General features: G+C 34.0%; 1 protein-coding gene across 1 annotated transcript in view; it reads left to right on the forward strand.

Moving 5' to 3' along the window:
* Positions 1 to 14,977, forward strand: part of LRRIQ1 (leucine rich repeats and IQ motif containing 1) — a 291,039-nt gene that overhangs the window by 174,130 nt on the left and 101,932 nt on the right. Inside the window, exons 15-18 of the mRNA XM_055085241.1 lie at positions 1,118 to 1,294; positions 3,242 to 3,691; positions 6,380 to 6,590; positions 12,716 to 12,835. Coding sequence (XP_054941216.1) covers positions 1,118 to 1,294; positions 3,242 to 3,691; positions 6,380 to 6,590; positions 12,716 to 12,835 — 958 coding nt within the window. The remainder of the gene's footprint in view (positions 1 to 1,117; positions 1,295 to 3,241; positions 3,692 to 6,379; positions 6,591 to 12,715; positions 12,836 to 14,977) is intronic.

Here is a 14,977-nt window from a genome sequence, read left to right on the forward strand (position 1 = left end):
TAACTGATTCACTTTGTTGTAAAGCAGAAACTAACACACCATTGTAAAACAGTTGTACTCCAATAAAGATGTTAAAAAAAATAAAAATAAATAAATTAATTAATTAAAAAAATAAATAAAATAAAAATAAAAACTATGGGATGCAGCAAAAAAAAAAAAAAAATTAACCAAACAACCCAATCCAAAAATGGGCAGAAGACCTAAGTAGACATTTCTCCAAAGAAGACATACAGATGGCCAAGAAGCACATGAAAAGCTGCTCGACATCACTAATTATTAGAGAAATGCAAATCAAAACTACAGTGAGGAATCACCTCACACCAGTTCGAATGGGGATCGTCAGAAAATCTACAAACAACAAATGCTGGAGAGGGTGTGGAGAAAAGGGAACCCTCTTGCACTGTTGGTGGGAATGTAAATTGATACAGCCACTATGAAGAACAGTATGGAAGTTCCTTAAAAAACTTAGCCAGGACATGGAAGCAACCTAAATGCCCATCGACAAATGAATGGATAAAGAAGATGTGGTACATATATACAATGGAATATTACTCAGCCATAAAAAGGAATGAAATTGAGTCATTTGTAAAGACATGGATGGATCTAAAGACTGTCATACAGAGTGAAGTAAGTCAGAAAGAGAAAAACAAATATATTAACGCATATATGTGGAACCCAGAAAAATGGTAGAGATTAACCGGTTTGCAGGGCAGAAATTGAGACCCAGATGCAGAGAACAAATGTGTGGACACCAAGGGGGAAAGTGGTGAGCGTGGTGGTGGTGGTGTGATGAATTGGGAGATTGGGATTGACATATATACACTCATATGTATAAAATGGATAACTAATAAGAACCTGCTGTATAAAAAAATAAATTAAATAAAATTCAAAAGAAAAGGAAAGAAGAAAATGGTTAAATGTGTGTCAAGATCTCTGAAACTTTGTACATGACATGATACAATAATTTTTTTTAAAAAATTTAACAGTATAATTTTCTCTACAAAATCAATAAGTTTCAGATATATACTCTGTATTTATATTAATTAATAGGCATATTGTTATTTTAGATATAAACTCTCCTTTTCAAAATTATTAATTTTTTTCCTGTTTTCAATAGGGATTCTCTACTTAAAATATTACCTGCTGTAAGAATCCTCAATGGTGAAATGCTAACCTCTTATTCAGAAAGTCACACTGAAGAGCACTATGAACTAGAATTAGAGCGTTTCCTGGTACTTTGTCAGTCCCAGATTAGAGAATTTAACCTACTAACTGAAAAATATACTGGAGAAAGGTAAGAGTGTTATCTTCCCCTTGTCATAATTAAAAGATATAATGCAATTTATACATGTGATTAAAAATTATTCTGATCATTACAATGCTACTCTTTTGGACTAGTACAGCGTGTTTTAGGGATATTGTCCCTTTAGAAAGAACTTCTGGGCATCACTTTTTATTATTTGAAATGTATTAATATGTATTTTGAACATAATTTAGAATATAATTTAAAAGCTAAAATTAGATGAAAATAAATGAAAGCATGAGGATAGCTTCAAGAAAAGATGCAAACATTCATTCAGCTGTTCATTCAATTAATCAGTCATACATTTTTTCAACAATTATTGATGGGCAAGACATATAATAAGCTAAATATTACACTTTACCCTCAAAGAATTCACGATTACATTAAGAGAAAATTAGCTAAATAAATAGTTACAATGGAGCAAGGCAAGTTTTATAAAACATATGATATTTATTATGTATATTTATTATATAAGGAATCATATTACACATATATTTGTGTATTAAGGTATTATGGGAGCACAGTGGAGAAAAGCAGTCAACATGTGCACACATTCAGAGGACAGAGGCTGAGAGCAGAGTCCTAAAAATATATCAAAGAAAGAGAACTTCCCATTCCCCACCCTGAATTCTGAATGCATCACTATGAATTAATTACAGTTGATCTTTTAAAAACTGTATTTCCTAATTTATACTGCTCCAAAAAGACACAAATGAAAAAGGAAAATTATTTTATATTTTACTTATGATAATTCTGCATTATAAGTGGAACAGTTATGTGCTTCCAAATGTCTAAATTTAATTACTAAATTCCATATTAAATTTTTGCTATTTGTACTTTCGTACATGCTCATACTATGTAAGAGTTGGTTTTTCTATTTAAATGTTTTTAAATATAGCCTATTCATATTATAAGTAAATCTCACAGCTTTAAAAATAATTCCAATTCTTATAGATAATGTTTACTTTTAGCAAAAACTAAGGTTATTTACATTTATCTTTTTGTAAATCTAAACTGATATCTCCTTGTGTATGTATAGTAATCTACAATTTATATGTAAAGGTGACTCATGACACCCCTTATGTTGAAATTTAGATTTACAGTTCTTTGGGAGAATTTATTGTTATTACAATGAAAGTTTTACTTGAGAATTGAAAATAGACTGTATTTTTTATGTTTGATCATAAATGGTGGTGAATTCACCACTTAACCATAAACAGTTGACATCCAATATTGAACTGAACCTTTAATGCATTATTTACCAACAAAATGAATGAAATACAAAATATCAAAATATATTGGAAGAATCTACGCTAATGTCTACATTTGTAAACATACGAGGTGTCTATCTCTATATTTTAGGAAATAATTATAACTTTCATTTTCTTTGGTATAGCTAAATCCAACAACTGTTCAAGAGAATCACAAACGTTTACGTCTTAAAGTATTTGAATTCTCTTTGCAATGGATTTTTTTTCCAGAGAAAAATGGGAATAAAAACTTTCCCATGATATAACTTATTTGTTTAAAAGTCCAATACAAATATTTTGCATGGCAAAAGTCAATGTACAAAGTACTTTTAACTTGTTTCATAAATAACTTCTCCAAATTTAGGCAGCCATCATTTCTCGTGCTTATGGCAGTAAAAGCATGGATTTTTCTCATTCATTTGTACCAAAGGTACCTAGGATAAAAATGATTCTAAAACTTCCAGAAGTTTTGTCTGGATTAATGGATTGAAATTAAGTAAACAAATATTTTCACATTTTGTGAGAAATAAGATAAATTTTTATATAAACAATCAGAAATAAGTTTTTAATGAACTTAGTAAAAGTTAATATGTCAGGCCACACAGGGATATTTTCAAAACCTGTATAAGTGTTAATATTTGCTGATATAATTCTTCTTATTAAACATCCTCATTATTTATTTGCTCAGAAATATATTCACGTTGGATGCTGCAGAAAACCTCTGCCATTATTTCAAGAAATTGATGACACTTAGTAATGATTGTCGATATGCACATGAACATGGGGATGTAAGTATCACCAAGAGAGATGAATCAGAAGCGCAGCAAAATCATTTGCCTCCTACAAACAGTGACAGCATACTGCAAAATAGAGTCCTTTACTCTTATGCAAATGAACATAAACTGGACCCACCAGGTATTTCTGAGAAATGGATGGACTCTGGCTCTAATCATTCCTCACTAACCAATCCCTCCTTATGTGAAGATACTAAAGGAAGAAATCAGGAAAAAAGAGTAGGCCAGAAAAAAGAAGACAGCAAGGCAAGCAGTTTCCCCACCAAAAGAATACCATTCATGGAAACAGTAATGACAAGGTCTCTATTGAAGAACTGCCAGAATACTGAACATCATGAAAAAATGTAAGATTTATAGATCATTTTTCTTTTACAGTTGTATTTTATTACTTTTTATGGATAATCTTAGTCATTGTTACCAAATAATAATTTGGTAAAGGATTTCAATCACTATTATATTTCATGTTAATTCCCTTATGTTTTTATGATATGCACAAATTATTAATTACACTGCAGATCAACTTGGTTGAAATTTGGCAGGTTCTGATTTAATTAACTAGTATTATTTAATTTAAAATGAGTAACTGAAATTATTTTTTCTGCCTTCTAATCTCTAAATAATTAAAATTAATTTTTAAGAAGAAATAAAATAATCCCATTATTCTTAAAATACTATAAAGACCTCTCACATGAGGGTCTTATGACATGCTTCCAGGGAAAGTCAGAAAATCCTTCCTGCACATGCCTTTTCTCAAATACCTTGAGCTTAAAATATTCAGCATGCCAGGGTACATTGGTATATTTTGGGATAGTATTAGCCAGGGTACCCTAGACATTGCCTATTTGAATCCCGTTAGCTCTAAACACTCCAGACATTTCCTACTGAAATTTCAGATAAACAACATTTAGAACTTTTTAATTCATGATAAATAAAATAGCCAAATGATAATAATAAGGAAGGATGAGGAACTGAAAATATAGACAAACCAAAGACCTAAAGAATAAAAGGAAAAGAAAATGTATACCCACTTGCTGAACCTTGCCATTCAGTGTTTCAGGAAGATTCACTGTCAGTTGTGTAGGCGTTTCCTAAGCATAATTTACATGTGTTCCTGTGCTAAGGGCATTTTTATCATCATTATTTTTACTAGATAAAAGTTGATGATGATGATAGTAGTAATACAAGCTGTTTTTCCCGATATGGAGAGCACCTTTTATTTAGGAAGCCCTAAAGTCAGCTTCTTTACCTGCTCTCACGGCTTTCTGCGTGGTGGAAAGCATCCTGTTGTTAGTGTCACTGAGGAAAATATCCCTCATCTACCTTTTTATTTTCTTCCTTGGGAAATTTTGGTGATAGTGAGCTGAGGAATTCAAGCACTAAATGAGTGGTCAGCTTTACAAGAAATTCACAGTTACAGTCAGTGAAACTTGTATGTATCTGTAGAGAAATATAAGATGCTGTCTCAGGTTAAATGTGTTTTCTTGCAGACCTTTCATTCTTTACCAGTTATGCATTGCAAATATGTTTTCAGATCTTTTTCTTTGTCACCCAAATACATATTATAATGTCTAAATTCCTTAACTCTTTTTATATTAAAAAAAATTTTTATTTTATATTGGAGCATAGTTGATTTAAAATGTTGTGTTAGTTTCAGGTGTACAGCAAAGTGATTCAGTTATACATATATCTATTCTTTTTCAAATTCTTTAACTCATTTTTGTTCAAACGATGAAGGAATGAATTAATGGTTGAATGACCAAATGTGAATTAATTCCATAGCAAAGTTTATTAAGTTCTCTTTACCCTAGGAGGAGGAAATGATTTGTTGAAACATGATTTTTTTTTCCTATAAGGAGTACAAGTAGTTTATCTTAAGCCAGAAAAAAAATTTATCCACTAACTTCAATTCATAGCAAAATAGATTGAAGGCTTCCACAAGCTTTAGGTAAAATGGTGATGATGATGATGACAATATTAATAACAATAGAAAATGGTTACATCATTCCTTTCTAATTTCCCACAAATATATTTGTATGAGAAAAAAATATATATGGTGATGTCTGGCAGTTTATCACTTAATTCCATTTTGCCTTAAACTCACTAGTATGAGGAATGAAAAAATTTCATTGGGCTTGGCAATTATAAAATTATTGAAAACTTTTTCAAGGGAGCCTGGAAAAGGTGAATATACATGAATCACTTCTCCTTCATATGGCTTTTAAAACTAAACCCAAAGATTTGAAGAACAATTAAGCCAGTAGTTAGCACTTTGACTATACCTTGTACCTTGATAATATTTCTGCAATAATCTATGTGGGAAAGGAAAACATGTCCAATGATGAAGAATTAAATGATTAAGCAAGCTGAGAACCCACTTACAATCAACGTACATTATTATTCAAATTTTGGTAATGTTGCTGGGCAGCTTATGGGGATGTGGGAAAAACACAGTGTTGATTGATTCAGTGCCAGAAATTGGTAAATAGATGTAGGCTGGAAAAAATGTTAGAATTTACTACTGGGCTTGTAAGAGAATGATTTAAGTATTTGTCCATGGGCAGATAGGAAAGTGAAGCTAGCAAAGACCTGATGGGTCCTTTCTTTTAGAGAGAAGGGGGGCCCTTCTTCCTCTCAAAACTTAGTCTCTCTGCTGTGAACAGGATCCCATCCTCTCTTGCCAACTGACTCCTATATTTTTCCCCCTTTTGCATCATCATTTTTCCCCCCTTTCTACTGGTTCAGCATCCTCGCTATCATTCAAAATCTCGGTAATATCTTCCTCCTTAAAAGAAACAAAAATCCCTAGTACTCATATCCCTCTCTAAGTTACTGACCCATTTCTCTCCTTCAGATTTTAAGGTTTCCGTATTATTTTTACTTCTATGACTATAGTTAAATAAAGGAATGGGTCTTATTTTTAAATAATACTTTATATAGTCTATGTTTACGAATAAATATAGCTTATGAGGACCTCTTAACTACAACTGTATATTTATAGGTACTAAAAATATTTTTTTTTCTCCTCTTAATAGTATGGCAGCTATGGTAATTCAGGCATGCTGGCGTGCTTACACTGTGCGCAGACAGATTCATTTCTCTATAAAGCTACATCCTGCTGCAATAGGACCCCTGACATCCCAGTCAAATTCCTGCATTGAAAACCAAATTATTTTAAAGAAAGAAGAAATAAAAAATACTGTGAACATCCAAGAACAGAGGGAGAAGGCTGCTATTCTTATTCAGGTTACTTTTAATCTTTGGGTAAAATAATTAATCATGAGAGATGTATTAGTTATCTTTCACTGGGTTATTCTGTATAACAGGCAATCCCTGAATCTTAGCCATTTACAAATACATGGATTTATTTCTTATTCACGTGACATGTCGGCTGCCGGTTAGCCACAGGTTGGCTTTGCTTCTGCTGAGTATCTAGGCTTAAGGAGTAGTCTATAATTTGTAAATACTGTTCTTATGACTGAGGGTCAAGCTGAACCACACAATCATATTAAAACTTCTGCTCAGATGTGGCATTTGCCACATATGCTAACATTTGATTAGTCAAAGCAGGTCTCTCTTGGCCTAATCTATAGCTATTTCTAGAAGCATGTTTAAAAATCTTCTAAAATAATTGTTAAAGTCCTTCAAATATCCATTTAACATAAAAATTTAGAACCTCACAAAGATCAGATTTCAAAATGAAGTTCAATCTGATCACATTTATCCTTTTATTTATTCACTCATCAAATAATTTTTAGAACGTACTGTTTGTCAAGCACTATTTTAGGTTCAGGAAATTTAACTAGGAACAAAGCATGCAAGATCTCTTCCCTCATGGAGTTTATGTCCTGGTGGGATAAATAAATACATAAAGTCTGGAAATTCATGGTACTACACCTGAATTAAATGATAGTAACTAAAAAAAATGTAGTGTTTCCCTTTATTCATTCATTTAGTAACTATTACTTGGCACAAAAATTTTACTAGCTTACATTCTGTTGGGATGTGCAGATAAATAAGGTAAGTATGTTAGATTGTGATAAGTACTAAGGGGAAAAATAAATCAGGAAAAGCTGGATAGGAGTATCTAAGGAAAATTCATCATTTTAGACAGGATCGATGTGGAAGACCAGGAAAGGTGACATTGCAGCAGGAGATAAGCCATTAGGTATCTCGGGGAAGAATATTCCAGGCAGAGGAATATCAGATTCAAAGGCACTGATTTAGGAGCATACCCACAGTGTTTATAGAGCAGTAAGAAACAGTGACTGAAGAGGGGTGAAGGGGAGAAGAGTAGGACTTATAAATCCTAAATCATTGTAAAGACTTTGGCTTTTACTCTGAATGACATGGGAAGATATAACAGGAATCTGAGCAAAGGACTCACATGACCAAGTTTCCTTTATGTTGTGATTATACTATAGGAAGGCAATAGTAGAAGCAGAAAAATCGGGAGGCTTTTGTAGTAATCCAAAGTGTAGATTATGGTAGCATGGACCAGAGTATCGCAGAAGAAGTGGTAAGAAAATCACATTCCCGAATATATGTTGATTTATCTTGAGGGTATACGTATATACTTTGAAGGTAGACCTGATGATATTAGTACATGGGGATGTGGTCTTTGAAAGACAGAGAGGAGTCAGGGATGCCTTTAAGGTATTGGCATAAGCAACTGGAAAAATAGCCTTAAAATTAAGTTTCTGGGTTTTGTTATTAAAGCCATAGTTTTTCAAGAGAATTATCTTTGCTATGGTTCTAATGAATATATTTAGTATTTCAATTGACTTAATTTGTCTGGGCTGTATTCCTAAGGGCAATGCATAGACAAAGCTGTTACTGATGCCTGAATGGGTTGGGAGTGGAGGGAGGGCAATGGATTCAAGGAAACTCTGAGGAAAAGAAAGGAACCTCAGTTACCATATCAAAATACTGTTCTGCTGCATGAGGAATGAAAATGTCATGCAGTCCAAACTTCCTCCTGTCATGAGTGGATGAGCAATACATTTTTCAGCATTGATGGTAAATAGATATTAAACTTTTGCTTCATTCTATTCAATAAAGAGAAGTTCATTACTTTATGAAATAGTCTAGTTCAGTGACATATATCTGTTGAATGTCCTTTTGTTAAGTTTGTCTCTGTAACAAATGTAAGCATAATTCAGCCTTTCTTTGCAACTTAGAACAAGTCTCTTCTGAGGTACATCAGGGTATTATACTTAAAATCACTAAAGTCAACTCAACTTCATTTTCTCTTCTCCTGAGTACAATCTAGTTTCTTAAACTATTCATCTTAAAAATATGACTTCTAGACTGTCTAACCATCCTGGAGAGCAGAGCATGATATGGTAGAAAGGGCCCAGGCTTTAGAAGGAGCAAAATGGAGATTTCATGAAGGATGTGGTGGAGACTGCTCTCTGCTCACCAAAACCCACATTCTCCTCTTCTTCCTAGCATACTGCCAGCCTAGATATTCCAGCTTTCCTTGCACTTTTTAGTATGGCCCTTTTTTTCTGAGCAAATGAAAAATATGTGCACCACTTCATGTCTGGCCCATAAAACCTCCCACAAACATTCTTTCATATTCTTTTCCCTTTCTGGTTGGCTGAAGTGAAGACAGCCTTTAGGGCATCCTTGGATGCTGTCTCTTGGGATTGCAGAGTTGCAGAGCCTGGATATCTGAATCACTTTATGTTAAACTGCCGCCAGTTGTCTTGTTTTCACTCTCAATGCTTGTTATGTGATCGTGAAATAAATTAGTTTTGAATTATTGTACATTTCTGGATATTTTTGTTATAGCGCTTAGCTTACCCTAACTAATATAAAGGATATAAGATACAGCTTGAGAAATAGATAGGGCTCAATGTAAATATGCAAGAGAATGGAATCCCAGGTAAAAAAGATAGTAGGAGTAAAAGAACATAGGATTTCGTATTACTGGAACAATAAGTTATAGTGCAGCTAGACTACTGTAAGGACTAGAATATTAAGAGAATATAGGAGAAACATGGGCAGAGATGTGTGAACAATTTTAACAAGAAACAAGTGTATGGTATGGGTATGTTCTGGGATTGGGAGTTGATGGTAGTTAGAGAAGGAAAAGATGTCTAGTATGTCTAATATAGATAAGACTCTGACCAGGGAATTGATTTGAATGTGTGAGAAAGAGGAATTAATCATAGATGGATGGCTGGGAGAAAAATTGAAACCTTGACATGAATAAATGAGTTAGAAGAAGAATCTGAACATTACTTACTACACATTTATATTACCTTTATTTCCCATAAACTGAACAGAGGTGGCTGGGACTTTAATTCCTGACCCTACACAGATTCATGAGGGAGGTATCTATACATGTCACACCAGAAAAATATACACTGTGTATTACAGTTTAGAGCTTTGCAGAAGTCGTATCCCTGATAAGTTAGGCTGGATCCATTGTGAGCCATGATGAGTCAGTCCTTTTGCTCTTGTCGTTGAAGGTCTGTATTAAAGAATTCCCTTTATACTCTCTTTTCCCTAGGTCTGCACCTATTCTTGACATCTTATAATTACACTGGTGTAAGAAAAAGGGGGTGGGGGTGGAGGAGGGATAACTGAGGAAGAGAAGATGACCTAACAACAGAGAATCAAGGGAAGGAAAGCATGTTTCCCTAATGCTTAGAACCTTGTTAGGACAGGGTTGGGGAAGAAAGGATATGAAGGGTACCTCCCCAGCAGGAATAAGTCACAGGCCCATTTGCCATGTTAGAGAGAAAGCATTTTGAAAGGTAGCAAGGAACCAAGGAAGCATAAATACTGGATAAAGGAATCAAAAAAGGAGTTAAAAAAAATTCCAAAATGAAGGGTGCTATTGACTGAATGTTTATGTTCTCCACAACATTCATATGTTGAAACTTTATCCCCAATGTGATGATATTTGGAGGTGGGGCCTTTTGGAGGTGAATATATCATGATGGTGGAGCCCCCATGAATGGGATTAGTGCCCTTATAGAAGAGACCCCTGAGAGCTCTCTAGTTCCTTCTACCATGTGAGTACACGGTGAGAAGACAGCCATCTATGAACCAGGAAACTTGCTCTCACTAGACAATAAATCTGTCAATGACTTGGTCTTAGACTCCTTAGCCTCCTCCAGAACTGGGAGAAATAAACGTTTGTTGTTTAAGCCACCAAGTCTATGGTATTTTCGTTATTGCAGCCCAAATAAACTAAGACAAAAGGGGGAAAAGAAAAATAGTTTGTTTTCCTCTAAGGTAGCTAGCTTATATATGCCACTCACCCACAGTACATGACATACCCAGGTCTACAATAACAACCCAGCTACATGAGACTAATAAAGTGGGCAACGAGTTTATTATGGTACTCTTTGATGGTACTCTCCATAACGGGTAAGTTAAAAAGAGGAAGGCCACTTTCTCAGGCAATACTTTTAATCATGTTCCTCATCACACAAAGATGTCCTCTCTTCTGTTTCCTCCATTTAATACTGTTCAAGTTCTTGATTCATATTGACATCCTTTCTCCTCAGAAAGAGTTTTGAACTCTCTTGAGAAGTTATTTATTCATAGCAAGCTACAAAATAATGGAATACTATTTCTATACTGAAATTCATTTTTATAGACAAAAATGGTTAAAATTTAGTTATAGTTTTTGAACTTTATGTAATGTTTACTATCACACTATTTTCTTATTTGATAAACTAAGAAGTAAATAGAATTGTTAAAAACAAGGGGACAAGGAAATTGGGAAAATAATATTTAATGTATGCCTAGTATGTGACAATCATGTGTTCATCACTGTATATAAATGTATATATATTTATCCTACTCCCTTCCCTGCCTTTGAGTCTATGCCAAAGGCAAGTGATGGTGGCTGACTCCCTTGCTATAGTCTGTTTTTTCTCATTTGTGCAGCCCTTGTTTGTTTCCACTATGTATGTGCATGTGTGCACACACACACGTACACAAACACACACACACACATGCCCAGTTAGAAGTGGAGCATCTTAGGTGATTGGTTTGGGAAGCATATCTGCCTATCTCTGGTTGGTCCAGTTGGTCCTGAGTTAGAAGTAGGGACAAAAAATAGAGAAGCTAGCAGTCATTGACCAAGTCTTAACCATTCTTGGCTAATTGTTGCAGAGGTTGTGGTTTGGCTTCCTAGGCTGATTGACAGATTGCGTGTGACTTCTATTGTCATATATGTTCTGACCATTATATGTTTGTATATTTCTCTTCTCAATATATATATTTTTCAGAATAACAATACCAGTATTATTGCTTGCAGTATGGTTACTAAAACATATTTAAGGTAACTTTTGTAGTTAAATTTATCTTTTGATTGTATTTCACTAGGAATATAGTCAAATAAATCTATTTTAAAGTCACTTTAAATACCTTCTGTGTGGTTATGCCCATAGCACAAAATATATTTTTACATTTTTGGGGGGAGTTTCTTTTGCTTCATATTTATTTGTTTTACAATTTTATTAAGCATGTGCACAGTTCCAGAATCAAATGTAAGCAAGGTGTATATTCAGAGACATCTGGCTTCTACTGTTTTCTATCTCTATAGGTAATAATTTTTAAAATTAATTTTATGCTTTATGCTTTCACTTTGTAAATATTAGCAACCACATATATTTAAAAATATAAGTTTATATAATGTATATTTATTATATATTTTATATGGATTTTCATAGATAAATGGAGGCATGCAATACACATTTCTACCTGTGTTTTACACTTACTATATATCCTGGAGCTTACTCCCTAGCAGTGTATACAGATACTAATTTTTTAAAAACTCCAGTGTTCTTGGAGTTATAGTTAGGAGAGCTCCAAGATTCCTCCAAGATTATTGAGGAATCTGAATGTTTTTAATTCTATTATTATGTGCTTGGTTTATTTAAAGATGAAATTAGTTAATTGTTATGGACCAGGATACTAAGTCTCTAATATGGCCATTTATATATGTTGAAGTTTTCCTAAATGAGTGTTAGTTTATTTTATACATAATCATTTGAAAATTAGCAAAATTGGTTTTCCTCTGTATCTCTTTCTACTTAATTTAGAATGGGTCCCAGAGGAATTGTCAGATAATTGATTGGTTGACCTACATGTGCAGTTGAGGGAGTTTTAAAGATTCTTTTCTGCTTACCACAAAGAAAATCTCCTGAGATTCAGAGCTTTAGACACAAGCAGTCATTTAATTTATCTTCCAGTTTTAAATGTCACATAAAGTTCAAAAAACAGATTATTGAGCCATTAAACTGAGGTCTAAGATGTTTTATCTTCCTAATGGGATAACACAGAGAATCTGGTTTGGAGTTTGATCTATAACCTTGTATAACATGCTTTAAATTTTTGTTTAGGCAGTTTGGAAGGGCTTTCTTTTGCGAAAGAAACTGACAACAGCTCTAGAGGCTATTAAGAATGAAGAATCTGAAGAAGAATATGAAGAAATAGATTTAGAAGATTTTACATTTGATGAAGTAAGTGCCAGCTACAACATTATAGATATTGGTCTTAAAATATTTTAGTATACTATTTTGGAGCTAAACCTTTTTCTAAGGTTTTCATCCTTTTAACACTGATAGATTTTTTTCAAGTTGCACTTGAAAAAGTATGCTTCTAATTTTTTAACATCTTCATTTATGATACAAGCTTGTACAGTGTGTAAATGTGGTCATGGAATATTTACAAGAATTTGTGTGTATTCTTCAACCAGATTTACACAATGTTTTATCAATTATTCTTCATTAAATATAACTCTGAGCTTATTTATGCCCTGTTCAACAAATTTTAGTAGCTCTAGCAAAATGAGGACAGCCTCCTTAAATTGTTATTCAAGTATTCAACAATAAGACAGCAAACTCTACAGACATATTTACCACTTCCCACCTGTGGCGTCCACATGCTCTAACCACATTGAGCACCCTCTTACCGTACCTTTTACGTCCTTAGTCTTGCTTATTCTGTTTCCTCTTCTCTAGACAGTTAAACCCACATAACTACCACTCAGATTAACATAGAGGACATATGACTATCCCCAGAAGACTTCTCATGCCTTCATAGTATTCATACCTCCATCATCATAGATTAGTTTTGCCTATTTCTGAACTTCTAAATAAGTGGAATCATCCAATATGTACTCTTTTTTCACATAATATTATGTCTGTGAGATATACCTATGTGGTTGAGTGTAGCTGTATATATACTATTCTTTTGAATATACTACTTTTAATCTATGATTTGAATATACCAATTTTTAAAAGACTGTTCTACTATCGGTGGATTATTTGTTACTGAGTTATTTCTAGTGTTGCCTATTATGACTAAAGACGCTATGAACATTCTTTTTTTTAAAAATAAATTTATTTATTTATTTATTTTTGGCTGCGTTGGGTCTTCGTTGCTGTGCATGGGTTTTCTCTGGTTGCATCGAGTGGGGGCTACTCTTTGCTGTGGTGCACGGGCTTCTCACTGCGGTGGCTTCTCATCGCAGAGCACGAGCTCTAGGTGTGTGGGCTTCAGTAGCTGCAGCATGTGGGCTCAGTTAGTTGTGGCTCACGGGCTCTAGAGCGCAGGCTCAGTCATTGTGGTGCAAGGGCTTGGTTGCTCTGAGGCATGTGGGATTTTCCCAGACCAGGAATCGAACCCGTGTCCCCTGCATTGGCAGGCGGATTCTTAACCACTGCGCCACTAGGGAAGCCCAGCTATGAACATTCTTGTACATGCTTTTTGATGTGCATGTTCACATTTCTTTTGGGAACTGAATTTCTGAGTCATAACATTTACCTATATTTAGTAGCTAGCGCCTAACAGTATTCCAAAATGATTGTATCAATTTACAGTCCTATCAGCAGAATATGAGAGTTTCAGAGGAGATTTATCCTCACCAACACTTTGTATTTTCATGTTTCTTTTTTTCCCAATCCAGTAGGTTTGTAGTGGTATCTAGTTGTTTTAATTTGCATTTCTCTCATAACTAATAATGTTGAATACCTTTTCATCTGCTTACTGGCCATTTGCATATCTACTTTTATGACATGATCAAGTGTTTGTGCTTTTTTTTTAAATTTAATTTTATTTATTTTTTTATACAGCAGGTTCTTATTAGCCATCAATTTTATACACATCAGTGTATATATGTCAATCCCAATTGCACAATTCATCACAACACCACCCCCGCACCCCCTGCCACTTTCCCCCCTTGCTGTCCATACCTTTGTTCTCTGCATCTGTGTCTCAAATTCTGCCCTGCGAACTGGTTCATCTCTACCATTTTTCTAGGTTCCACATATATGCGTTAATATATGATACTTGTTTTCTCTTTCTGACTTACTTCACTCTGTATGACAGTCTCTAGATCCATCCACGTCTCTACAAATGACTCAATTTCATTCCTTTTTATGGCTGAGTAACACTCCATCGTATATATGTACCATATCTTCTTTATCCATTCATCAGTTGATGGGCATTTAGGTTGTTTCCATTTCCTGGTTATTGTAAATAGTGCTGCAGTGAACATAGGGGTGCATGTGTCTTTTTGAATTACGGTTTTCTCTGGGTATATGCCCAGTAGTGGGATTGTTAGGTAATATGGTAATTCTATTTTTAGTTTTTTAAGGAAC

This window comes from Physeter macrocephalus, chromosome 6, assembly GCF_002837175.3.
Source record: "Physeter macrocephalus isolate SW-GA chromosome 6, ASM283717v5, whole genome shotgun sequence".
Taxonomy (NCBI): Eukaryota; Metazoa; Chordata; class Mammalia; order Artiodactyla; family Physeteridae; genus Physeter; species Physeter macrocephalus.